General features: G+C 35.9%; 2 protein-coding genes across 2 annotated transcripts; one reads left to right on the top strand and one right to left on the bottom strand.

Annotated features, from left to right (window-relative positions):
• Nucleotides 1–738: 738 nt before the first annotated feature.
• LOC113749615 (putative leucine-rich repeat-containing protein DDB_G0290503) lies at nt 739–13487 on the top strand. The gene is made up of 10 exons (XM_027293415.1): nt 739–900; nt 2241–2441; nt 2533–2655; nt 3892–3929; nt 4002–4122; nt 4649–9841; nt 11311–11454; nt 11560–11658; nt 11780–11922; nt 12908–13487. The coding sequence occupies exons 1-10, from the start codon at nt 823–825 to the stop codon at nt 13188–13190; spliced, it is 6423 nt and encodes a 2140-aa protein (XP_027149216.1). The 5' UTR covers nt 739–822; the 3' UTR covers nt 13191–13487.
• A 550-nt stretch (nt 13488–14037) lies between these two features.
• Nucleotides 14038–18187, bottom strand: LOC113749464 (membrane-anchored ubiquitin-fold protein 6). Its single transcript, XM_027293212.1, has 3 exons — nt 17417–18187; nt 15482–15652; nt 14038–14547 (listed from the first exon to the last, which is right to left on the bottom strand). Exons 1-3 carry the CDS (start codon nt 17544–17546, stop codon nt 14492–14494), a joined length of 357 nt encoding a protein of 118 aa, XP_027149013.1. The 5' UTR covers nt 17547–18187; the 3' UTR covers nt 14038–14491.
• Nucleotides 18188–27893: the final 9706 nt, after the last annotated feature.

Genomic DNA, 27893 nt, shown 5'->3' with positions numbered 1-27893 from the left:
GTAGTTTTTTGACTGTCTGCCGCGATTCTGATCGGAGGAACTTTCTGGTTCGGAGCTAAGTTGTTTTTTCTTGAATTTGTTTATAGGTGAAATGCTATTGGAAGTTTATGAGATCTTTGCATGTTATCTTACTTGAAGTAGCTTTATGTGGATATTTGATTTACTGTTTAGCTGAATGAGAATTTGCTGCTGTTATTAACTACTCCAGTTTGACTTGTTTGTTGATACTTTAAGATCATCAGTCAGATGAACCATCCATAATAAACTTTTTAATTTCTTGGTAATCAGTCCATTAGGAGAGAATGTGATTGCCATTAACTTTCATTTCTTGTAGTTTTCTTGTAGGTTGAGGAGGTCCTGGGTTCCAATCCCCCTTCACCTTGCCCACTACTTAAATCCCACCCCTCCCCTGCTAAAAAAATTTAAAAAAGATAGTGGTGAAGTAAAACTTTTGATTCTGTAGTTCATTTCTTAAACTTTTGAATTTATTGACTTCATTTTCTTGTGATTTTAGTGAATTGCGATGGTTATGGTGTCATCTTGTGTTGACCATAAGGATCATATCATGTCTCAATGTGGTATCACTGAACTTCTACTGTTTCAGTTTGTTTGATTTGAGGTTGAACTATGTGTACCTGTTGTTTATCTTTTGTGTGATGCAGGGGTTCCATTACAAAAATATCAACCTCCTCTGCTCACCAGTTGTATATAATTAGTATCACATCTTGTGTAGGCGTTTGCATTCTGGAATCAAAACACTACAAAACGCAAAGTCTGGATCATGGCAATGTGCAAGTGATGGCAGATTAGTGGGGCAAAATAATGTCGAGGGTCACTAAGTGGAAGCTTGAGAAGAACAAAGTGAAAGTGGTTTTTCGGCTTCAATTTCATGCAACTCATGTATGGTGCTCTCTTTCAAAAATTAAAGTTGAAGTACATCTTTGCTGCTTATTATCTGCTGCTGTTTTAGAAATTCAATTCAGTGCTTTTAAATTGGCTGTGATTTTTCCAAATATTTTTTCTTTTTATTCAACACATTGCATGTTTAGGACTTTAGATGACAGATTGTGCAGTGAACTCATCTTTGTGTATTAGACTGATTTTGTAGACACAATTAATTTCTGTAATCCACATCACATTATTGACAAAGTTGGTGTGTGCTCATTCCCACTAGCATATCAAATTTCTCTTTTTCATGTGTAGTTGAAGGACTAGGACATTCAAAAGAAGTATCCCACAAACAACTATAATAAGAACATTGGATTTTAAGCATGTCTTGATTGGTAATTTCTTCTATAGGGTTTAGGCAAAAAGACAAAGAATGCAACAAGAAGTTCTGCATTAAATAAATCTAGGATATGGGCAAAACTGGCAATTTGCATTAAATAACTTGTGCTTCACAACATGGGGTACTTTTAGGATTGCAGTTTTACTTTAAAAAGGTGTAATAGCGCAGCTTGATTAGAGTAACAAATGCCTGAATTACCATTTTTTGTCCTGTGCATATGATGTGGTTTGTGAAACTGTTATTTGGGATGTATGTAAACTTAAACATGCACATACAAAAAGCATAATTTTGTTGTATTGACATTTCAATAGTGCAATGGAAGTATGACTTCAACTCTTCTCTTATTGCACAGCTTTGCAAGTGATGCAACTTGCCCCATCTGGTGTATTTTACTGCTTAGAATCTTAGATACAATATGCTAAAACTTGGCTTTTAAAAAAAAAAGATTTTATTTTGACTACTATTCTACTTTAAAGTGTGTTGCTTAATATTAATTAGCCACTGAGTTTATATTTCAAGTCATAATTCAATACAAGTGTGGTTTGCATTATGAAAGTAGCAGCAGACTAAGAAACATTTGTTGCAATATGCTACATTAATTTTCTTGCCAAGATTTTCCTAGTATCATTGCCTCAATGAAACTATTATCTTCAGTTCTTGGGATAGCCTGAAAATCCTTGAAACTTCTCAAAATTTCTTTTACCTTGGTTCGAGTTGTACTGGACTAGTTTGAGGGACATTTCAGTTTGCTTGCTTGCCTGATGCATCATCTTTACCCATAAAATAATGCTGATTATGATGACTACAAAAAGTAAATGCTTTTGCAGTTCCTTTTTTGAACATGAACTCCTCTAAAGCCCTTTGACAGAGGTCTTGAGTTACCGAACCAATCTACATAAATATAACAACTTAAAAAATATGATACCTGAATTTTTTTATTTATCATATTCAGATTCCACAGAGCGGATGGGATAAGTTATTTATATCGTTCATCCCAGCAGACTCAGGAAAGGCAACAGCAAAGACTACAAAAGCAAATGTCAGAAATGGAACATGCAAGTGGGCTGATCCTATATACGAAACTACAAGGCTTCTACAAGATGCAAAAAGCAAACAATATGATGAGAAGCTTTACAAGCTTGTTGTGGCCATGGTAGTCTCTTTAAATTCTATGCTTGATATAATGTTGTTGTAATGTTGTTGATGTTTTAATGTACTATCTATGTCAATCTTTCCGGGTGCAGGGTTCTTCACGTGCTAGCATCCTTGGTGAGGCTATTATCAATCTTGCTGATTATGCTGATGCATTGAAGCCTTCAGTTGTTGCATTGCCTCTTCACGGATGCAATCATGGAACAACATTACATGTAAGGAATGTGACATGTCCTATTCAAACACAGGCATGGGAAATATTCAAAAGACCAATGAAAACCAAATCTTGAAGATGTGATATAAAACCATTTTGATTTTTTGTATATAAAAATAAGTGTGATGCTTTAAATACATTAAGATATAGGTTATTCGAATTTTCAAGAAATACAGCTATTTTTCCAGTGACAAGAAACTCAGGATGCCCATCATATATGGAGGAAGTTGCGATGATCATGAATGAAGTAACGAGCAATTAAACAAAAGATGGCATAAAGTAATAAGAACAGGCGATAGAGAACTCGAAAAATCTGTTCGGATATATGTGTTCCTTGATTGTCAAACATTTGATTGTTAGGATTAAATTGGTATTATCCCAGATTGTATCCTTATTTTATTAACAAAAGAAATGTAACAATTCTTTAAAAACCTTATGTCTGTCTAGAGCTATCAGTACAACATTGTTTATTGTACATTTATTATACAAATTTGCAATTATTCACCGTGTCCACATCCCAATTTGGAGAAATATCGTGTTCATTTCTTTGTTTTATATCCGTGTCTACGCTTAGCTTTTCATTGAATGTTAATGTCAGATGGTCAAACAGGCAAGTCTGATGTTGGATGGATTGCTACATTTGCTATTTTAGCTAACTGATTCTCTTCCCCTTCTCTTCTAACCTGTATCTATGGTAGTTATGAAATTACTATTTCTCATATTTGAGGAACTCAGTATTCTAGTTCAAAGAAAGGCAGCAATTGAATGCACTCTGTGCTGATCTGCATGTTAGGCTCCTAATTATTTTAGGGACAAAGTTCCGTGCTTCTCCATGCAAAATTTTGTTTATGAATCCATTTAACGCAGATCAACATATGTCACCAAGTGATTTTTGGAAAATCATGATGCTCAGCAGAAAATTTTTGGTTGAAGATTAAAATGCGTGATAGGATTCAGGATCCTTCTATGGAAATTAGAAAGATGCCGAAGTCTCACTTGCTGGTGATAGCAAGTAATGCTTAATTACTTCATCACTAAAGATTAGATATTAATTTCATTTGCAAAAATGTTGAAAAAGATAAACGTCAAACCAGAATGCATCTGGTTGTGGCCATTTAAATTGTATTCCGGCAGTTGGTAATGTTTTACCAATCTGTACTTTTGTTTTCTACAGAATGATCAGCAAATTTTTAATTTAATTTCCAGATACTTACTTTTACTACATGTTGAATGCCAGGTTACTGTACAGCTGCTTACTTCTAAAACTGGATTCAGGTAAAGCTAATTTGTCTTGTAATATATTTGTGTAACTTTTGGAAAGTAAACAGAAAAATTACTTGTCCACAGAGAGTTTGAGCAGCAGAGGGAACTAAGTGAGAGGGGCTTGCAAACGGGTGATAAGCACGATGAGAGTAGTCCTGGAAAAGGAGCACATTTGCAAGTGACTGCTAATGAACAGATGGATAAGGTAATTGAGTTTTATAATTCCCCATGACTGGTGTCCCAAAAATTACTGATGTTTCTTTTCTCAATTTCATTGTTGACAAATTGTTATGTATTTGTTTGGTTTACACTATAACTAAATGCAAACCATGATGAGAGTGCCTGAGAGTTGCGCTGACCACTTTGTCATATCCTTCACATTATGGGCTATCCTTCACATTATGGGCTTCAAGTATCATAATTGACATGGCATAGTTTACCTTTTTTTACCAGCCATTTAGCTGGTGCACATCTGAGCTATTTTATTCTTATACTATGGACACCTAGATGCTTACTTCTTCATGCTCATCATCATAGAACTCGTGGTTTGATTTGAAGTTCATTCACTGCTTTTGTATTAATTGATATCTAAGATTATGGTATAAATTGTTAAATTCCAAATCAGCCTCTTAAATTCTTAAAAATTGAAGTTTTTATGCTACTTGCATGGAAAAACTCTTCAAATTATCTGCTAGTTTACCCTCCTTGTTCATTTCATTGCATTGATGTAGGATGGTGCAAGGTTTAGACCCAGATCAGATGCTAGAGAGCTTTCTTCAGTGGAAGAAGAAATGGGAAATGAAGAGTATGGAGACTCAACTGTTGGTTTTGATGGCTCATCTAATACGTCAGAAAGCGTATATGCTGAGAGGCATGACCCTGGCAGTGCACATGAAATTGATAGTCTTAAGAGTACAATTTCAGGTGATATGAATGGTGTTACACATTGTCAAAGCCCACATACACATAAACTGGATACTTCTGATAGTCGCATCACGATAGCTCCTGGAAGCAGTGATTCGGTTCAGGGATGGGGTTCAGACTTCTCGGTAGATAATGACTTGGCAACTGCTTATGAGGAGAATAACAGACTCAGAGGCAGTTTGGAATTTGCTGAATCATCTTTTTTTGAGTTTAAGCTGGAAGTAAGAGCTTTGCAAAGCCAAGCTGATGAAATTGGTATTGAAACACAAAAGTTCTCCCACATACTTGCCACTGAGATATCGTCCTGTGAAGAATTGGCAAGAGAGGTCTCTCTTCTGAAGTTGGAGTGTTGCAACTATAAAAATGACGTTGAAAGGCTTAGAAGTTTTAAATTGAGCCCACAAATTGTAACTGGTGGACATGGCCATATTGAGCACTATCACCTGCTTCAGGACATACAATTGCGCTGGACCAAGGGGATCTTAGTTGTGGAGGACATGATAAGAGAACTTCAAAGCAAGATATATCTTGGTTTCCATGAAAGAGACTCAAGATTCCTTCATTCAGAGTTGGAGGCGCTGCTTGATACCTTGCAAGATCTCAAACATGGAACAGGGGAAGCAATATCATTGCTTAATGCAGTATTAGGAAAGAGGAATGATACGAAGGAGATCATAGAAACATCTTTATGCAGGAGTGAACAATTTGCATCTGGAGTTGGGTTTGAAGTAGAAGCTTCTGAACCTGAAATAATGCTCCGCAATTTCAACATTCCCCCACTTGTGTCTCAAGAAACTGAATCCATTGGTGCTATTGATGCTATGAGAAAACATATTGTGGACCTTGTTAGAGAGTTAGATGGGGCAAAAGTTGAAAAGGAAGGTCTTGCAAGAAAGATGGGAGAAATGGAGTGCTACTATGAAGCTCTTATCCAAGAGCTTGAGGAAAATCAGAAGCAAATGATAGGAGAGTTGCAAACTCTCAGGAGTGAGCATTCTACTTGCTTATATGATATTTCAACAACTAAAGCTGACTTGGAATTGATGCGCCAAGATATGAATGAGCAGATATTACGGTTTGCAGAGGAGAGACGTGAGTGGGATGCTCTTAATAAGGAGCTTGAGAGAAGAGCTACTACCTCAGATGCAGCACTTAGAAGAGCCCGCTTGAACTACTCTATTGCAGTAGATAAACTACAGAAGGATCTTGAGCTGCTTTCTTCTCAGGTACTCTCCATGTTTGAGACTAACGAGAATATCATGAAGCAAGCTTTTTCAGAAACTTCTCAACCTTCTTTCCCAGGATACCTGGATGTAGTGCAAAATTTTGAAGAATCTGATGCTTTAAAAGTCTGGCGCAGTCAGAATCAAAATATGGGTGTGAGGAAACAACTGGGTGGAGATGTCCTTCTAGAGGATTTAAAAAGATCACTCTGCTTTCAGGAAGAGCTCTATCAAAAGGTCGAAGAAGAACTCATGGAAATGCATTCTGAAAATTTGCACTTGGATATATTCTCAAGAACTCTACGGGAAACAGTGTCCGAGGCAAATTCTGGCATGAAAATACTGAAAACAGGTATAAATGAATTAATGGAGAAGTTAAGGGTCTCAAATGAGTCCAAGAATCTGTTGATTGTAAGGTTGCAAGCTGCAGTGGATGATGTTCACAGCCTGAATGAGTACAAGACTAGTTGCGCTGCCAGATTTAATGATTTGGCTGTGCAGAATCAGATTATAGAAGCCAAGTTAGGAAGCATGATTGAGGAGAACTCACTGCTTTTAAAGAAGGTTGCAGATCGGGAAGCAATTGAGATGGAATGCAAAAGTATTCAGCACCAATATGAGGCTTGTTTGGCTGAGAAAACAGAGCTGTCTATTCTATTGAAGCAGGAAGCTTTAGTATCTAATAAGCTTCAGAATGAAAAGTCTCTTCTCAATGAAGAGTTGGGAACTCTCAAAATTGAATTTTCTGAATTGAAATCTCTCAAGGAAAATCTCCAGGAAACTGTCAGTTTTTTTCAAGGGAAAGTGGCTACTTTGTTGGCTTTTTATAACAAACATTTTACTGGGCTTTCTCTATTAAGTGATACTCATTCTCTTGATTCAAACACAAAGAGTTGCAGAGATATCATCTTGCAATTGGAAGAGATACAGCACAATGCTTGTAGCAAGATTCATCAACTAATGGAAGAGAATAGCAATCTAGAAAATGAGAGAGCAAGTGCTATTGTGTCTTTGAGAGCTATCAGATCAGAGTTTCTGGCCATGAAGCAGAAGTTCAAGGATAATATACAACATGCGGCGTTTAAGTTGGATGCATCTAGTGCTGCTGTTGAAAACCTTCAATCTAAACTTGAAACTGTTTCTAATAAGCTCCTTCGCAGCTCTCAAATCGAAGAAAAATATGTAGAGCAACACAAAGAGCTTTTGGCTGATCTTGCCACTTTGGAAGTTGATATTCAAAATCTAATATCCAAAGATGGGTGTCTGGTTAAAGAGATACTAAACTTGGATACTTTAGCTGGAGAGTTTGAAAGGAGCGAGTCGACTGTTGCTGAGCTAGTACAAGAGAATCAGAACTTGTTTGTCTCATTACAGGATAAAACTGTGGAATCTGCCAAGCTTGCATCTGAAGTTAACTATCTTAAAGAAAACTTGCAAAGTCTGCAAAACGAGTTGGATACAGAGAGAGGGTTGAAAGACAAGTTAAAGATTACAGTTGGAGATCTTGCTGCTCAACTGAATAAGGAACAAGACAAGTTGCAAGAGTTTTCCCAGCAAGAAGCTGAACTGGCAAACTTACGGCAGCTTGTTGCCAATGTAGAGTTGCACAAATCCAGACTTTGCCATCTTTTGTCCGAGGGAGATGAAAAGCTTAAAGCTCAGTCTTCTCATCTGATTGGTCTTGAAAGGCAGTTGTTGGATATGCATGAGTATGTAATTGCTGCAGATGTTAATGCTGTGTTTCTTATCAGCCTGTACAAGACCAGAATTGCTGAGCTAATACAAGAGAAGCAGAACTTGATTTTTTCATTACAGGATAAAACTGTGGAATCTTCCAAGCTGGCATCTGAGTTTAACTGTCTTCAAGAAAACTTGCAAAGTCTGCAGAACGAGTTGGATATGGAAAGAGGGTTGAAAGACAAGTTAGGGATTGCAGTTGGTGATCTTGCTGCACAACTGAACAAGGAACAAGACAAGTTGCAAGAGTTTTCCCAGCAAAAAGCTGAACTGGTGAACTTGCGGCGGCTTGTTGCAGACTTAGAGTTGGACAAATCCAGACTTTACCATCTTTTGTCCAAGGGAGATGAAAAACTTAAAGCTCAGACTTCTTGTTTGATTGGTCTTGAAAGTCAGTTGTCAGATATGCATGAGTATTTAATTGGTGCAGATGTTAAGGCTGTGTTTCTAATCAGCATGTACAAGATCAGAATTCAGGAGCTTGAGCAGCAACTCAGATCTTCAGATCTGTGTTTTAGGGAGCTTCAGAAAAAGCATTTTGATCTGGATGCAATGTTGAATTGCTCTCTTGCAAATGAATCTCGTTGCTCCAAAGAAAATTCAAATCTAGTGAAAGCTATTGAATCAGTAAGATCTGATTTTGAAGCCTCTGCAGTGCAGAATAGAGTTCTGTCAGATGCAAACAGAGATATCATGGTTCAACTTGAAGAATACAAGACAAAGCTGGCAAGTCTAGAGGTTAAAATGTCTGAGGATAAAGATCAGCATCTGAATGAGGTGGAACAATTGAAAGTGAAACTGGAAATTGCTGAAGAAGAAATGGTTAGTATGACATTAGCCAAGGAAGAACTGGAAATCAGAATTATATTCTTGAAACACAAACTAGATGAGCAGCTCTCTTGTGCTACCTTGCTGGAACAATGTAAAGATGAGAATCGTGAGCTTGCAAATGAGCTGTCTCAACAGATTCTGAAGACCGAGGAATTCAGGAACTTATCCATCCATCTGAAGGAGATTAATGATAATGCTGATGCTGATGGTTTGGAGGTTAGAATGTCTGAGCATGAAGATCTGCATGTGTTTGATGTAGACCAATTAAAGAGCAAGCTGCCAGATGCAGAAGAAGAAACAGTTTCTTTGGCGTTGGCCAAGGAACAGTTGGAAATCATGATGATAGTCCTCAAGCACAAACTAGATGAACAGCTTGCTTGCATAAGTTTGCTGGAAGAGTATGAAGATAAGCTGATGACCTTACGTTCCACAAATACTGACCTTTCTAACAAGCTTTCTCACCAAATTTTGAAAACTGAAGAATTCAAAAACTTATCCATCCGTTTGAAGGAGCTCAAAAATAAGGCTGAAGCTGAATTGCTTCTTTCTCATGAAAAACGAGAACCTCAAGGACCACCTGTTGCTATACAAGAATCGCTGCGCATTGCCTTCATCAAGGAGCAGTATGAGACCAAGAACCAAGAGCTAAAGCAGCAGCTTGCTATCTCCAAAAGGCATGGAGAAGAGATGCTTCTGAAATTACAAGATGCTGTGGATGAGATTGAAAGCAGGAAAAGGTCAGAAGCTTTGCACTCCAAAAGAAATGAAGAACTGGCACTCAAACTTTTGGCACTTGACGCTGAATTGCAGTCCGTACTTTCTGAAAACCGTGAAAAACTCAAGGCCTGTGACCGAATGAAGGCAGAGTTGGAATGTGCACTACTAAGTCTTGAATGTTGCAAAGAAGAAAAGGAAAAACTTCTGATGTCTATGCATGAATGTGAGAAGGAGAAGTCAAGTGTTGCTGCTGAACTTTCGTTGACAAAAGGAAAACCGGAGAATGTCGCATTTTCTGTAGTTACTTGTAAGGAAGAAACTGAAGGAGTAGATAAAGTGCAGCTTTTGCTTGATGAGTCAACTGGAAATTGTTTTCCTAATGCTGTTGACCCTGATAATTTGATTGATGGGGAACAGGTAGAAGATGCAAACACAATTGTAGTTTGTGAAACTGAAGATTCGAATTTGGCTCTAAATGCACAAATCCTCAAGGTAATTTCTGACTGATCGATTTAGTTACAGTGCTTGTAATATTAGAATTGCTTTCATGTAGAAGGGCATAATACTTGCCCAATTAATACTGCATGAACACCTTGATATCATTGTCCTGCATAATTTTTTGTTGGCAAATGTCATACAAAATCGCTGGCTGAAATATCCTCAAACTATTTTTGCACCGACTTCCTTTGTAGAAAAAGATAGACATTTGTCTGCCAATGGTCTCGTTGTCGTTTCATCCAGCTTTGTTACATGCTGCCTAAAGAAAAGTAAGCTTGAAAAAGCTGTTTATGACTATGAAGTTATGTCTTTGTTTTGGAATGCTAGAAAAACCAGAATGTGTTTTCTAAAGTTTGAAGGACTGCTTATGTCAGCCTTTTTGTGCTTAAGATATGCTGAAAGCAGAAATCTAATGCAGATGAGTTCCAAAATAACTTTTATGTATAAAACATGGCAGCAACTGATTTTCAGCAGCTGAGCACATGTTTTTCATGATACATGCTATGTGAATGAAGACTAATGATGTCACAAAAATCTTTAGAAGTCCAGACAAGGATTACGCAGCTCATTTTCCCCTTTCTGTGGTTTTGCTAAATTACTTTCCATTTCTTCCTTTGGACATATTGAATGGTGTTTTTGTATATTGTTGAGATTCAGTTCTGAGATTTCAGATTCATCCTGAACCATTTGTGGGTTGTTGGTGTGATCATCATATTCTTCATGCTCACAGCTCCACCGCCCCCTCCTTTGTGCCTCTGTTTTGCTTCCCACTGCTATATTCTGATATGTCATGACCTAATTATTGTTCATTGATTAAACCTTGGTACTATTATGAGAATATTTTCCAAGTTCATGATCTTTTGCTGCAAATTTTAACTCTTCTTGGCATTATTTATGGACTTATTAAATGCCTTTCAGAATTACATAATTTTGAACTGGGCGTTTTTAGACTGATGACAACTACTTGTAATCCTGATCAAAAACCGATTCTGCTGCTAGCATATCTCTTATGAGTACTCCAATGAATTGCACGTTTGGTATGATCGCTGATTATGTATGGTCATGGTTATTCAGTTGGTTATAAGTGAAATTAGTCAATCTCAGGCTCACACTGATAGTTACTAACTTGATACCTTTTCTTGTAGATGCCATTTATGTGCAGCGTACAGCAAAGAATTTAGATAGTGATATTTGTACATTGAAACTTTTCTCTGTCATTTAGAATTGTGCATGGTCTTTTATTCCGGTGATGGATCTTTAGGTCACAAAATTTTAAGTATGCCTCCGTTATTGTTGTTGTAGAGTGAATCCATTTTTAACTTATTGTAGTACAATTATTTTGCCCCACTTAATCATTGTAGTTCTAGAACCAGAACATATACTGATCCAAAGTAGCTATTTTCATCCTCAAGTTCATGCATTATATTTTCTGGTCTTTGAGCAAGTTTGTATGGGTCATCCAGGATGATGCTGTATATAAAGTCATGCATGAAACTCCTAGACATGCACTTCTTGAAAGAGAGTTGCAGCAAAGCCATGTAAAGCAAAACAGCTATTATCTTTGTACCGATAGCTTGCAGTCCAGCATTAACCACCTACATGAACAGGCAAGACTTTTAATTTCAATTCATGAATCTCGTACTCATTCTGGAAGAGTACAAGTCAGGATTTTTATCATAGTAACTGGCATGACTTCTTTTTGTTGCTTGCAGCTCGAAAGGATGAAAAATGAGAATTCCCTCTTTACCAATGATCTCCATATTGACTCAGATTGCCAAAATTTACGGAGTGAGCTTATGTGTTTGGACAAGGTTATTATCTTCTCTACTTATTCTTGAATATTGTTCTGAAGGTGAATTGACTGCTTTCACAAAACAGTTAAATATTCTTTTGATTAGTAATTTGTTGCTCTGTTATCTTTCTTTTGCAAAGGCCAATGAAGAACTCAGAAGCATATTCCCCTTGTACAATGAAATTTCAAATACTGGTAATGCATTGGAAAGGGTGCTTGCATTGGAGATGGAGCTTGCCGAAGCATTGAGGGCAAAGCATCAATCCAAGAGTCATTTCCAAAGGTAGGTTTCTGAAAGACTTGCTTGCTCTAACTAGCACGTTTGTTCTTCTTAATTATGGAAAAAGGAACAAGAAAATAGTTTTCCTCTGAAAATGCATTCATATGGCAATGTGCGTTGTGGTGGCTGCTTTTAGGCTCTCTTTTTAGCTATGTGATTAAGCTAAGCTGCAGAGTGCATATCAGCTAAGGTTGGTATATAAATGCACATTCTAGTTATTATCTAAACTGTCTATAACTTGAACTGCAAGCCTTTTCTGTCTCTTGGGGCCCATATTTGTCATAATGCAGTAGTTACTTTTTTTTATTTTTTTTGCAGTAGTTACTAGTATGCATCTTTTCTCAAATCCAAGCTTGTCATTCTCATTCAGATGTAAAGCAACACCGTTTTGTGAGGCAAAGTTCTATTTTATAATTCGAATGTAGTCACTACCTACTAAAAACATAGGTCAGTTTTAACTTCTTTGTCTAGCTAGCATAGGGGTAATGTTTCAACCACTTGTACCCAGGCGTGTGGTGGTCACTGAAAATTAATCAACATTAGAGGATAGGTGAATATTTCCTCTGGGCACTTCCCTAACATGTGCCTTAGACTAAACCAATCCTCAATACGTTTTTCAGGGAGAATACACACAAATGCATAGACATTTTGCTTCTGTAGTCGATGAATTATCAGAATCATAAAGGAGCATGCACGTCATGACATTGCAAATCAATGTGCATATAAATATATTGCTACCGAGAAGATTTACATATGTATACATCAGTCAAGGCATTGGCTAAGCACTCTCCCTCTGTGTGAGTGTCTGCGTCTTGGTAGCATATTTTCATGTAAACTTAACTACCTAACAAAGCCTAGGGGCTCACATACCATGAGTTACATTTAAAGGTCCTCATGCCTTTTCGTAGTAACCTACCTTTATTGTTGTTGTGATGTAGAAAGGTCCATTATATTGTTCTAATTGCTTTGCTTTGCCTATATATTATAGTTCCTTCCTAAAGCAACACAGTGATGAAGAAGCTGTTCTAAAGAGCTTCAGAGACATCAATGAGTTGATTCAAGAAATGTTGGAAGTAAAAGGAAGATATGCAGCTGTGGAGTCTGAATTGAAAGAAATGCATGAACGTTACTCCCAACTGAGCCTTCAGTTTGCTGAGGTTGAGGGTGATAGGCAGAAACTCAAGATGACACTCAAGAACATGCGCGCATCCAGAAGACTGATGCACCCAAATCGATCTTCATCAGCCCTTAACGCTGATCTTTCTTCCTAAGAACAGGTGTATATCATTGCTTCAAGTGCCTTGAAGATGTATGTTTGTGAAAACCAGGAAGCTTTCCTTGAGAGTTTCCCTGGAGAATAAGTTCAGACAGTAGGTGGCAACCAGAAGCTAAATAGCAATGTTGTTTTGTGTACATAAACACTTGTAATCAAATTTTGTCCGGCTTAAATTACAGGTGTAGATTTCTGTAATGCTAGGTATTTCTCTTCGCTCCACCTTTTTCTGTACTTTGTAACTTACAAACAAATCGTAATTTCTTATGTATAGTAAATTACTACATTTCTCTTTCACAGTACCCTTAATGAAATTAAAGTCTTCGCATACTAAAATTCTCTTCTCCAATTGTATGCCTCTGTACCTCCTCCTCTTTCCTTTCTTTTTCTTCCCCCTCCAATTTTATTCTCCTTTGCTCTTTCTCGTCAAAAAGGTACAAAGAGGAAAAGCTAAAAACTATTTGTTCTCTCTCGTCTTTATGAATCTTGAACAATTTTCACAGACTAATAATGAGAGCAGCAAATCCCAATTCCCAACCCACTAAAGTAGAAGCTTGATCAGCATGAGCAAATCTACTGAACGCTACATTTTGAAGGAGGGGAAAAACAAATCACAGCTGCGGGTTTTTGGGGTGAATAAATGGAACGTCTTGCACCCAGCATCATCTCCTATTTATCATCCCTTCTATTTTACCATCCTGCCGTCCAATCCAACCATCTCCATCTCCGTCAATCACAGCTAAGGCTGATAAACCAGTATTTTGTATTTTTCTGTTGATTTATGCTCCATTTTCCCAAACAAAAGAGTTCAAGGAAAACAAATTGTAGAACGAGCGAGGTTAAAGTGCTGAAATGCTTCAAGATCTGTTTAACAATTTTAAAAAATCTTTTGAAACAAAAAAATTCCAAACCAAATCAAAGCAAGCAAACTAAGTAAGTCATTCAATAATTTTTTTCCCTCCTATAATCTGTTTCCTTCTCAATTTTTTCTTACTTTTTTTTTTGGGCTCCAAAACACTATTATATATCCTGATTCACGAGTATCCACTCCAATAGAGTGATAACTTTCTTGTCTAATGTGCTGCTTGTGTAAATGCAAGGAACGCCAACATTGGCAGTAACAAGGTCGACATGAGAATCCATAACCATAATTGCAGTCCTCCATACAACTCTTAAGCTGGTCTTGGAATCTTGCAGGAACACCCCAAAAATCTCAACTATGACTTAGCACCCGGTAGAAGTGGAAACTTGTGGAGCTACTAAAATGTAACTGAAAAGATCCTTATCCGGTCCGATGGATTACAGAATTGTGCATCCACACCCGCCTTTCTTTGGGTTATCATCCTGCAGTTTATCTGCGGAGGTATATCTCATGTCAGTCATTTGGCTAAGATCCATTAAGCATCGTTTTTTTTTTTTGCTCTCTAGGTAAAGGATGCTCAAAGAAATTCCTTGCAATGCAAATGAATGCGAATGCATTATTGCTACTTCCATGTTAACTGAAAACAATAAATATACGAAAATTCTTGCTTAAGAAATGGAATCAAGCAAGATCAGCAGATTCCCCACTTCCTCAAGGAAAGAGAAATTGTTTGTCCATCGTGCCAGTAGCTCTGAGCTAAATTTTATTTTCCAGAAAGGCACCCTAAGAGTTAAGTTTTGTGATTACATTGTTCAAAGTCGTTCAGAAATGCAGCAATTTTTTTGCATTTAATGGTTCTACTTTGGAGCAAATGTTGGAGCAAATGAAGGTCCACATGGAAAAGTAATCTTGCAACAGGTATAAGAATGGCCAACAAACTGCAACTACTTTTAAGTATTACAATGTGATATATCCCAATAAAACAAAGAAAGTTTAAGAATGCAGCTATAAACTTCAAACTGAGAGAACATAAAGCTTAGACGAGATGAGAAAAGAGACAAAAGGAGAAAATGGATCTCAAAAAAAAAAATAAAGGCCAGCATGTTAGTTGAGAAGAAGGGGAAGGGCAAAACATGATGGTCTAGTGCATTCTGGGCTAAATGATCGGACCAGACAGGCGCAGGTAACTTGACTGCCTTACCCGTCATTGAAACAAAAGCCGAAGACGTATCGGTTCTCAACTTTTGCATCCATTTCCATCAAGGTAATAGTCTACGGTTTCAGTTTAGCATATTGTATGGTTTACGCTCTGCTAAATTATATGGCTTTCAATAGTCTCCAACAAGAAAATAGAGAAAGGAAGAAAAATCTATATGCCTATAAACTTGATAGAGGCCAGCAGATATCAACATAATCGATTGAATTACCAGTGTTTTTCTCAGCTAAAGGAGGACGGACAACAACATGCATGGTGATGACACTGCCAGGGACTTCAGCAACTGGAAGTCTAGATTCTGCAAGTGTTTTGTTGTTTTCCAGTATCCTTCCAGCATTAATAAGCTTCAAATCATTAGTGGTCTTTGGTCCATTTTCTTTGTCTGCAATACGAAACATCTATGAGGATGAAAATTGCAGCTGAAAATTTAGTAGTTATCAAATCTTAAGACTTAAGCCTAAAATATCATCATATAACTCAAATGAATATTACTTAGACTTCCTGCTGCAGAAACAGAAGCCTTACACTAAAGGCACAAAATCATTACATGAATTATGATATTTCTCTCCTTCTGCACGAAATCTCACTAAATTCAACTAAAAATTGTTAAATTCAGTCCAACCTTCAATATAATCTAACAAAACAATCAATTTAACAGTCATTGGATGGATAATCATTCACATAACAGTACAAAGCAAAGAACAAAAATGTCAACACCCTGAAACAATTTTTGCAAGAAGCGTAGAGCCAAATTTAAATGCCCTTCTCTTACTTCTAACGTAAATACCGTATGGACAACAGGAGTGTCCTTCCACACACCCTTGGTGGAGAATGAACTTTATCTTCAGCTTTTTACACATGAAAGAGAACAAGGGTAAAATGAAAACCAAAAGGTATTAATTGATGGACATAATCCTACATATACCTTTCAACCAAGACTTTTTCTTAAACTTTAACTGGAAGCTGCCATATGAGCTTTGATTCTTGATGAATCTTGAATAAGAGAGAAGCAGGAAACAAAAGAATGTACAATAACACCTCATATAATATAAAGCAGATTACATATACAGCAGGGATAACATCTTCAAAAGCAATAATTATATGGCTGAAGTGAAGACAAGGTTATGAATGTTGACTAAAATGCCAGATTTCACATCTAGCTGACATGTTCCATCATCCATAACAGTGTGAAATAGACAAATTTCTGTGAAACCATATGATCACTTTTAGCACATATCACGATAACATGATAAGCTATCCCACAAAAAAAAGTTTGTAAAGTTTCCTTATGAATCTAGCACACCAATATCTTACTATGGAAGACCTTGTTCTTGAGATTTTAGTTGAAATAAGAGAGAGAATTTTAAGCGGCAGGTTAGCAGGACCACTGAAGATGAAGTCTACAACTTCAAATATCTGCTTTCAGGTTTTTTTAAGTGAAGGAATTTCAGGTGCTTAAATATCACTTCTTGTCTAACATGGATTTGGGAAGTACAGTACTGAAGATGATAGAGTAATTTCAGTGGCTGAAGGAAGGTGAGATAGCCTGAGTTTCCTTTTATTTGTTGCTCTGTTCAACTTAAGACGCTTGGCTAAACCTGCCACCCCTCCACTGTCACTCATTTTTGTTGTATGTCTATATTTCTGCCTGTGCCTGAGGGCCAAGTGATTTGCAGCTAGGAGGATAAATCAGTAAAGTTTTAAGTCAGACAAGAAAGCCGAAATGCAGATAATGTATGAAAAGATTTGGAGAAATTAGCTTAACTAGGTTATGAAACGAACTTGGATGTCATACCATGGATAGTTACAGGCAGAACTCTCAATAGGAACAAGATTAAACAAGCCAAAGAACAAAAAATAGGGAGAATCGCATAATGAAATCCTTCATCAGAGAAACGTCTTACAAACATGTCAAAATGGAAAACCATGAAAGCGACGTACACAAAACAACACCAGATTTTGAAGATAGCAAAATCAACTACGATATATATCTACAAAAGGATATATATACAAAAGGATAAACAAAATTTCATAGCTTAGATAGAACCCAATACAAAACATCAAAGTATAAATAACCAAAAGAATTGGAACATGAAATACAGCAAAATTAGCACTTAATTTTGTGTAGATTTCAGTAAATTATAACCTTTGGGCCATAAAGCAATTATCTTTTCCTTTAGAGATGACACAGTTGTAGAAGGACTGAACTTGCTTGGTCCAATGTCACTACCATCAGCAAGCCTGAATTTGATCTCAACCAAATCTTCCACAGCCATGGAACAACCTCAACACATTAAACCAACCTCAAGTTCCTCGAGCCCACAAACTCAAATCACCTCCAACTCCACAAAAGGATGAAAAAGCAACAATCTTTCTTGCTTTTACCAAAAAACCAAATCAAGACTGAAGCGTTCACCCCTTAACAAAACTCAGATTTCAGATTTCATAAAAGGCCAAAATGGACCAGCTCGTTTATTATTGTTTTCAATCAGAAATAGCACTCCCAAAGAGGCCTGAGGAATTTGACCAAATTTTGCCAGAACCCAAGTCAAGATTCACAGCACTCTAGCCAAAAATCACTAACAAAGAATCAATTCATGAAAATCCAACAAATCTATAAGAACAGAAGAAAAGGGATTCAAAACTTGCTGATGCTTAAATCAGAGACCAATAAGATTGAACCTAAAAACTAAATCTGACAAGAAAACAGAGAAGGTGTCCGGAGTCTGGAAGAGGGGTAGAAAAAAATTATGTACGCGTTAAGAGAAAGAATGAGAAACTTCTCAGTTCTTCCTGTGTTGAACTGGCTTTGATATGGAAAGAAAAATATATAGAAAGAAATCAGAGCTAAAGAAATCCAAATGGAAAGTTTCCAAGGGGAAGGAGCAGTAAGGTAAAGAAAGGTTTTTATTTATGTTTAAAGTAAAGAATGAATCTAACTGAAAAAAAAATGCTTTGAACAAGTAAGCAACCATAATGTCTTGGAAAAAGTGATGTTTTTTTTTTTAATTTCATTTAATTTTATTTTTTACTTTGCTTGGTACCAATTTGTTGTCTTTTCCTTTGTTAACTGTTACCCTTCTTCACTCTTCATCTTTCTTTTTGAATTTGTTTTCTTACCAACAGGAAAGTGTAAAGGTTGGAATTTCTTATCCTCTTCTTCTTTTTCAAGCAAATTGATCACTTTTTTTTTTTTTAGTTTAAATTCTTTCTTCAATGGTCAATAGTGTTGACAACGGATCCAAGATATCAATCTCAAGATGCAATTATATATAAGTTCCCCTCAGGGATTCTGCTATTCACATAAGCAGGCACGGGTCACTCGCTAGATGTTTATAAAATGTTGGAAACTTGGAAGCATGAAGCATTCGGTGGCCATTTTTTTAGTGCTAATAATTTATTCTGTCCGTCCTTGGATTATCAAGAATAGCCCAGAAGTTTTTATATGGTCTGGATTTCGTCTTACGATTTGCCATATACCAACTACTACTTCTTTTATTTTATTTTTTTTCTTTTGTCCCTTTTAGTGGTGCAAGTTTCTGGTAGTATTATCTAGAGTCGAAATTTTTGATGTGGGGTAGACGTTACAATTCTATGCTATTCAATTTTTCTTACTATTCAATTAAAATGGGATGCTATGCTATCAAAAGGTGCAATTTGGAATTGCTTAAAAAAAAACTAATATTCAACCTCCTCCTCATAGACCCCTCGGATGCAGCTCACCTGGTCGTGTTGTCTGTCTTTACAGCATCGACCACGGTTCGACTCTCCCCGAATTAACGCGAGCACCTTAAGGGATAGACTCTGCTCAGCCATAAGGGATTAGTTTGGATGATTACAAGATCAAAAAAAAAAAAAAAAAAACCTCCTCCTCATAGATTGTTGTACAGTTACTGCGGTACTAACCTTTTATATGTTTGAATCACATAATAATTCTTTGAACATTTCTTCCGTTAATTTTATACTATTTTGGCTCCTTTAGAAAACTATTATACTTTTGCAATCACCATGGTCTCACTCGTTGTGCCTGTTACGATAAACCATTATACTAATTAATAATATTTGTACCATTCCTTCCCAGTTACAATAAAGATAAGAAAGGAAATCAAAGTTGCCTCATTATTTACCTACCGTATTTAACTGTTGATTCAATGGGTGGATGAGACCTTAATCTAATAATAATCATAGTCGAAATCCCAAAAATCAGAAATTATAAATTATGAGTTTAAGTTTCACAATGGTTTCTTCTAACAATAAAAATTTGCTAGTTAGCTCGTATGTTGTCAAGTTATGATTGCTCTGGCGTGTTAATTGTTTGTAATCTTATTTTAAAGGAAAAAAAAAAACTCCCAAAAGCGAGGTAATGATCATAGTGACACAAATAGATTGTGCTTGACCACCTCCTTCCAATCCAAAAGAAAAAGAAACCAGAAGTAACAAGATTAATTTGGAGCTGACCTAAATGCACTAGTTGAATGGAAGACCTTGTCAGCCATGGAAATCACGTTTCCACAAACATTTATCTTACTGTTCATTTATGGTGCCCAAATCGAATAATATGATATATGAATAGAATATTTTGCGAAGATATACTGCGCATCTGGTTGGTGAATGCTACCAACTCTTACATGTTATTTCAAGTTTTCAACTATTATTAGCTTTGATTCGTGATGCTTCTATTTAATGGAAATGGGTAACACAGTAAAAAAAAAAATCTATATTTGATAAAGAAAAAAGGGCATACAAAGGAGACATTTTACAATCTGTTCATTGAGCCATAATTGTATTTGAGCAAAATAGAATTTGATCTCACACCTGTAGTGCTAAAACTTGTACATCTTTACATATGCGTACATGCAGATGATTTGATATTTGCATGATTAGAACGTAATGTTTAGCTAAAAGTATTCGATAATGTCACACGCAATAACATAGGAACCAACAAAACCTTGGTTTCTTGAACTCAATAATTTAGACTTGGTATTCTTAGACAAGTTGATTTTCTCTTACTAATCCGATCATGGTATGTAAGATGAATCTGGCAAATTTCCTAATTTTGGTCTTTAATTCAGCTGTCAATGCCAGCCAGCCATATTGGCTGCTTTGACCACTAGTGCTAGCTCATAAAGTGCAAATTGAACTTTCCTTTTCAATGGATTGTTCACCGGCCATGGACTAGAATGCTCCTGCAGTTGCATCCTTGATTCATGATTCTCCCTAAGATTCATATTTTGATTCTTTTGGGATAAGTCAGCTCTTGCCATTGATTATACAAATTCCACTAGTTGCACATTGGAGTCTATTCCACACCTCATCCTCATCCATTTTAATAGTATGATCCCTATAATCCACTAGTATTTTGTACTCATTTGGTACTTTAATAAAACTCAACTTGTTTGAGGGCTAATTAGCAGCTGTCTGATTGTGACACTAGACCACTTCAATCATTGATAATAAAATTTTTTTCCAAAAACTCAAATTAGATTTGTGAAGTTGAGGTGCAATCACAGAGGATAGCTTACATATTGCTCTGTGGTGATTCTCTATAAACTTCATTTTTTCTTCACAAATAACCAAAAACAGTTTCAAGTATAAGTGTACGTAATACTCCCTTCGTCCTATTTTGATAGTCCTGTTTTCTTTTTCATCCGTCCCAAATTATAGTCCACTTTCCAATTGAAATACGTAGTTATCTTTTAATTTCTCTAAAATACTCTTATTCAATATAGGTTGTTATTAGTATATACTATCTTATTTAATATAGATTATTATTGAATATAACCTACCCCATTTAATATAAAATGAGGATTGATTCTTTCTTGACCATCAATTCAAATTCTCAAAAAACATCAATTCAAGTTTCCATGAATAATTAATATAAAGTTGTACTCTATTTAATGTAAAGGTATTTTAGAAAAATAGCAATCTAAATTTATTTTTCCAACAAAGTTAATTACTTTTTCTTAAACTGTGTGAAAAAAGAGTTAGAATTGTCAAAATGAGACAGAGGGAGTAGCATTTATCTCTCATTATTTCGATTATAAGTGAACTAATAGACTAATTAATCACCTAAACCTTTTGGGTTTTCCATTCAGGCTGTATCTTGAACTACTAGTGAAAACTGCACGCTTTGATTATTAATAAAAGTTAGTGTGTAAGGGAGGGGTTGCTTGATCAAATTCCACGGTAATTTTAATTGTTGCTTACGTCCCCCAATATTTATTTAGCCATGAACGCTGTGGAAAGCCAACCACCAATTCAAACTTCTAAATCTAAATCAGCCAACCCTTCGGTGGACCTACAAATTAACCAAGTCTCTCACTTGCCGGCTGACAATTAATTTGAAAATACTGAATAGTCACAGGTCATGCATTAGCAAACTTCTATGGCCTAGAAGCCTAATCTTGGACTTCAGAAAAGGAAAGAAAAGAGAAGAAGAGAAAAATAATTTTAATGAGAAAAGTTAAGAAAAAAGATATCTTCTGAAATAATTTGGAGAGATTTTGAAAAAGAGAGAAAAGAATAAGAAGAATCACAGATCGAGCGTGCCGGTAATTAGCCCTTTTACGTAAATTACATTTAATTGATGTTCAAAGGAGAAAGTTCGTCATTTTGACAAGTCTCATGTCGATGGTGTGTTTGGATTATAAATTATTTGAGATATTTTTACTGTAATACTTTTTTTGATATGATGTATGTGAGATAAAAAGGTGATTGAAAAATATGTTAATGATGCAATCAAATTAGTATGTGTAAATAAGGTGTAAATAAAGTGAAATAATCTTCGATCCAAACACATACGTACGGTCGCCATTTCATTTAAAGCAAGGGTAACATATGCAAACAGTTTCTTCCGAGGAACTAAACCCTTGAATTGATAGAATTTTAAAGTTGATCAGATTCTTGTAAAGATTGGAACTTAAGAAGTGTGATTTAAATGTCTTCAACGGGAATATAGATACATTCATATGTGTATATAATTCATATGTAGCTCAACAGTAAGTGATTAAACGCAGCTGATCGACCAGACTTCTTGAAATGGACCGAATGCCCACTGCAATGACTTGACGCAAACGACAAAGAGAAGAAAAGCGAAAGAAGGGATTGTCATTTCTACAAACAAAGAAGCGAATCTAATTACTGAATTACAAGTGTAAGCATATACTGCAAAGTTCGATGTAAAGCATAAAAGGAAAGATGAGCATTTTGAAAAGTGCCAATCTTCTCATGAGTTGATGGCTTTCTGTTAATTAGATTGACTAACATGAAGCCATCCTGAAGTCCAGTACTCTTTTAACAGGAAACTGGGGGGACCCAAAATAGATTTGTCTCCCCCACCCTATAATATGTGTCTTGTTTGAAGTAGTAAAGTTATCACATCAACTACCTATGACGCCTTCATATTAGGACTACTTTACCCACAATAATGTCATTTCAAATCAACCAGCTTCTAGAGCTTGTCATTCGTGCAGGACTAATGGTTTATAGAATCCCATCCCTCTCAATAATTCAGAGAAGTTCATATAAAGAATCATGCAGGTTTAAGCTGCAGGTATTAGCATAAAGATTGACTTGTATCAGCTTGTAGGTTCTGAGTATTAAATTGGCTCTGGTGTCTTTGATTTGCATCACCTAATTTATTTTTCAGTATGCAACCATCCAAGCTTGTTACCGTGTGTATGCTTGTAAACTATGCCAAGTCTTTGCATCATTGCACTTTATTGACGCTGGAAGCCTGGAATTTATCCTACCCCTTGCGCCCTACGATTTGCATCTTCATGTCATGTTATTCGATTCCAAAGTCCTTTTGGACTTGCATTAGTTTAAGAAAAGATTAATTGCAGTTGATACAAAACTTAACAGACTCCTCCTGAATTAATCAAACGAGATTCGCAGCATCTTATCTTGGAAGCGAAGACTGATTTTGTATTAAGAAAGTGCAGAATCAATCAACAATTTGGGTCACATCAGATTGTCTAAACACTGCGAGCTGTCCTATGCAGCCTACCATGCACTAAGAAAGGTTCATCAAACTAATTATAAATTAAGCCTTCAACCAATCATTAGGGGCCAAGACTGACAAGATTATGGGTTTTGTGGAAGCATATTAAGAAGACTAACTATCAGGTGGCTCAACTTTCCAGTAGTAGACTTTAACTGATGGAATTTAGGGACCTATATGTTCTCCATGTGTTCAAGGACAAATGGAGGTTTGCCAACTCAATTGGAATATGATAACTACAAATGCTGAAGTTTTCAGAAATTGTCCCTGAAGGAGATGTTTCAAGTTTCTCCTACAAATGCTAGCTGAAGGTGTCCCAAGTTTGTACTGCACAACCTACCAATACAACCAATTTTCTCCTTGATACCAAGGGAGCCGGATTAAACCTAATTTACCTGCTTTAAGAAGATCCTACCACTTCAACCAACTTGGCCAAACTACAATTGCATATATAGCAGTCATTATCAACAAGTTTGCAGGATAAATGGTAAATCAAAGTAAGAATTGCAAAGTGAACCTATAGGATTAATCAGTTCCTGATTTTCAAATTCATCTGTATCTGATTAATCAGGAAATCATTGAACTATATAACCCATCAATGACTAAGATTCCTGTCAAATTAAATCCTCTCCACGCCTATAACCAAAATAGATTAACTGCAAAACAGCCTAGAGACCGAAATGCAATTTCTCTATGAATTTAGGAACGATAACACATGCAGTCAAGTAATGTATAAGCACGTGAATTTTCAATAAGCCCAACTTCCCATAAATTTGATTTGGATAAACCTATCTCTCTGCCCAAGTACGGAAGAGACAAATTTAGAACGCTCAGTAATCAAAACTACCACAAAATTATGTCGTCCGAGTAGGCTTTAGCCATCAATTTAGATTATTGCTAGCTTTGCTAGTAATATTTTAAAATGCCTAAAAATTGATAAATTAAGAAAGATACAATCATTGTTTTAATTTTCTAAAAAACTAGACTCTCATTAAACAAACCCACAAACAAATTTAAAAAAAAGAATAAGAAGAAGAAGAAGTTTGACACTACTTCACATCATCGATCAATGACATGAAAATCACATTTATTTAAATTGGGAACTAGTTTTATGTCATGAAGTTGGAGCTTTTGTAATTATTGTTTAGGGGTCATCATCTTTTTGCACATTGCTACAAAAAGACATGGAATTATATGTTATTTACTTTGTTCTTGCCTAATAAAAGCTTATCCCATCATGTATTTTAGTCTAAATTACTTGCTCATCGGCTAATCAATCCTAATAGTACAACATTGCATTATATATCTTCTCTGACCCAAAAATTAAAAATAAAATAAAAATTTTAAAATGGATTGTGACCATACATGCTTATTTTGCGACTATACAAGATTCTGTTAATTTGCGACCAGACATGCTTACATCTTGTTTGTTTTGATTCAACAAATTCAAGCAAAGTTTCCTAAATGGATTGTGTTCATAGTTAGCCACAATATTTGACATGAATCATTGCTTTTAAAGCGCAAGATGTTAGGACTCAAGGACTTCAAATTTATCCTAATACTATACCTCCTCCCAAATTGTCAAAGAAATGAAAGAATAATCAACATCTCAAGAATTGAGTTTTACACCCGTTCTAATCGACTGGTTAACGACCAAAAAAAAAAGAGAGTAAAAAGTAACTTCATAGGTGTCATGAGTTATTCTTTTTTCCCTGATGTGGATATGGGTCCCTGGAGTTTTTTTGTGAAGAGGATGATGGAACAGCCGATGAGGTGATCAGAATCATCGACGTTCGTACCCCTCAACTGCCAAAAATTATGCAGAGAGTTTTCGAACTTCGTACAGCACGATACGGAGAAAAGTGCAGCAGGCCAATCATGGGCTCTGACTATTTACAGTGGCAGCCAGGAGCAGCTGTACAGCATCTTAGCATTATAGGGAGGATGATGCTCAACCCTTGATCAAATCAATCGGGCAACGTAAACTTCGTCATCCACAAATCTATGTAGAAACCTCGGAAATTGTTACGGACGGATAGAAGAGCTATATTGTTCTGTCCTGCATTCTGCCACCTTCATCATCAAGCCATGATAAAATATCTTCTCCTCAATCTGTTGATGCCTTGAACATACATGAGAGTTTTTTTTTCTAGTTTAGTAAGAAATCTTTTCCTTGTAATACTGACATAAGTACTAATTCCACTGTACACCCTCGTACTTCTTTTCACCACAAATTTTGATTTTGGACATTTCATCTTAACCTCTCGCTTATTCAACTTAAATTCAATTTTGTTACTAATTAAACTAGCAGAATAGAGGACTATATATATGGCCCTATCCATCATACAAAACAAAGCGTGCTATGGATATGGCCCTCTAGTTCATGAATTTTACTAATGCCATTATCGATCGGAGGGAAAATGGAACAAATCCAAAAGATTAAGGTGTAAAATGTTCAAAATTAAAATTTGTGATATAAATTAAACTGAAAATATAATGTAAGTTCAAAGTATAAATTAGTTTTAATCCAAAAAATAGTAGACAAAGTTAATTGGCAAACTAGTTACCCGTCGATGTTACTTGATCAGCTAAAACTTTGTTAATGGTGAATTTTTGGACTTAATTAATCAAGTTGGGCTGTTTTTGTTTGAAAGCTATTTACTATCTTTGGTCGTGCCAAGGTCTTATTATGTCGGCTCAAGTACGAAGCTTCTAATCCATTTCTTCTTGAACAATATGTTTACGTATACACCTGAACATTTATCAGGTTCCCAAAAGCCTCCTAAGATGTGAAATTCAGAACAGTTTCGTAGTTCTGAAATAACTTATTGAGGAACATGTTTTTTGTCAACGTTTCACGACTCATTGACCCAAAAAATAGGACCTTATTTTATTAATTTCAGAAGAAGATAAATTTGCTCTATCCACATTAACAAAAAAATGCACATCAAGAAAGGTTGTTAGACCGCATGAAAAACGTGTCCCAACATCTATGCACTATATAATTAAGCACGTGCATATCATAAACACTTATTAATGAAGTACAAAAAATATACAGTAGCAAATTTTACATGCAATCAATACATGTACTTGTTGCACATATCTGAAACACCAAATTTAATTTACGCATTCTAAAAGCGATTGGATGTACTTTAAATGCGTTAGTAAAACAAAAATTGTGGAGGAGATTGTAACATGTAATAGATTTTTTTTTTTTTTTGTCAATACAGAGGTGTTCGGGTTAATTCTTACGGGGCCCGACTAATCCCCTGCGGCCCGGGCCCGACGTCCCAACCCGACCCTAGCACGATAAGTGCGCGGAGGAATCCAACAAAGCAGAGACTCAAACTCGGGTTGTAACATGTAATAGATAAGTGCCACAAATTTGTGAACAATATTGCAACGGTGGAGATTGTATATAACATATGATAGATACGTGTCACAAAATTGCAAACAATGCAGCATTATCCACACGTAATGTGCACATGTTGAAAAAACACAAAATACAAGGAACATTTATGTGCATGTTAATATGTTATGGAACGTGTCACAAAATTGCAAACAATGCAATGTGCACATGTTAAAAAACATAGAATATAAGGAACATTTACGTGCATGTTATGGATTATAAGAAGAGAAAACTCACTCGAAGAGGAAGCAATCAAAACATCAAAATAGAGGAAGAAATCTTCCTTGAGTAGGAAGCCCTTGTATACCATTCGTATGGTCTTTTTTTTTTTTTTTTTTTTGAAGAAGAAAAACCATTCGAATACTTTTATATCCCCAAAAACAAAATTTCAGAAGTTCAAGAAATTATATCAAACAAGATCAAGCCGATCAAGATACATTTACAATTAAGATATACCACAGACAACTTGTTCCTTGAAGACCTTCAAAGAAAAGGGTTCGATTTGATAGATTCAGAGATCTTAAATTTTATCCCTGTTAGATTATGGGGACTTTATGTGGAATAACCTAATATGGTATTTCTATTCTCTCAAAAATATCTAACCAGGTGAGCTAAATGAATTCTGCAGGTCATTTAGGGGCCAATCTCAGTCAGCAAATCATCTAATCTGCATTGATTCGCCCCAGGTATCTAAAACTACAGTTCTACCAATAGATTTCAATTTTTCGTTGTTAACTTTGCAATGCACCTCAGGATATCTAATATATCTCTATATGCAGATAATAACTCATCAATCTGTTGCGAGAATGGGAACAAAGAAACCTCAGCAGATTACTCCAGTTATTCACAAGAGTACTTCAAGTTCCTGAAAATTTCTTCCTTTAACTTGGCAATTTTAACCAACAATTTCGTCAACCCCTCAAAAATATTTCTCCCTCCCTCTTTCCCTATTTTCTCTATTAATATTTACAAACTATAGAAGTCCCCAGTTTCTTAAAAATTTTGCTTTGCCCAAATATCGTCGCTTGATTGCTCTTATCTTTTTCAATTGAATGCAAATGGGCACCACACTTATACGACGTTATAGTTTTTAGATGCATAAAAATCTGATTCTTGCAATTTTTAAATTGGATTAAAGATTCTATGTTTTGCTTTGAAATTTGTATATATACTTACTTTCTTTAGAATCTCCAGTGAAATACTTTATCGACT

Source organism: Coffea eugenioides, chromosome 10, assembly GCF_003713205.1.
Source record: "Coffea eugenioides isolate CCC68of chromosome 10, Ceug_1.0, whole genome shotgun sequence".
Lineage (NCBI taxonomy): Eukaryota > Viridiplantae > Streptophyta > Magnoliopsida > Gentianales > Rubiaceae > Coffea > Coffea eugenioides.
This window is presented reverse-complemented; position numbering and strand designations above follow the sequence as displayed.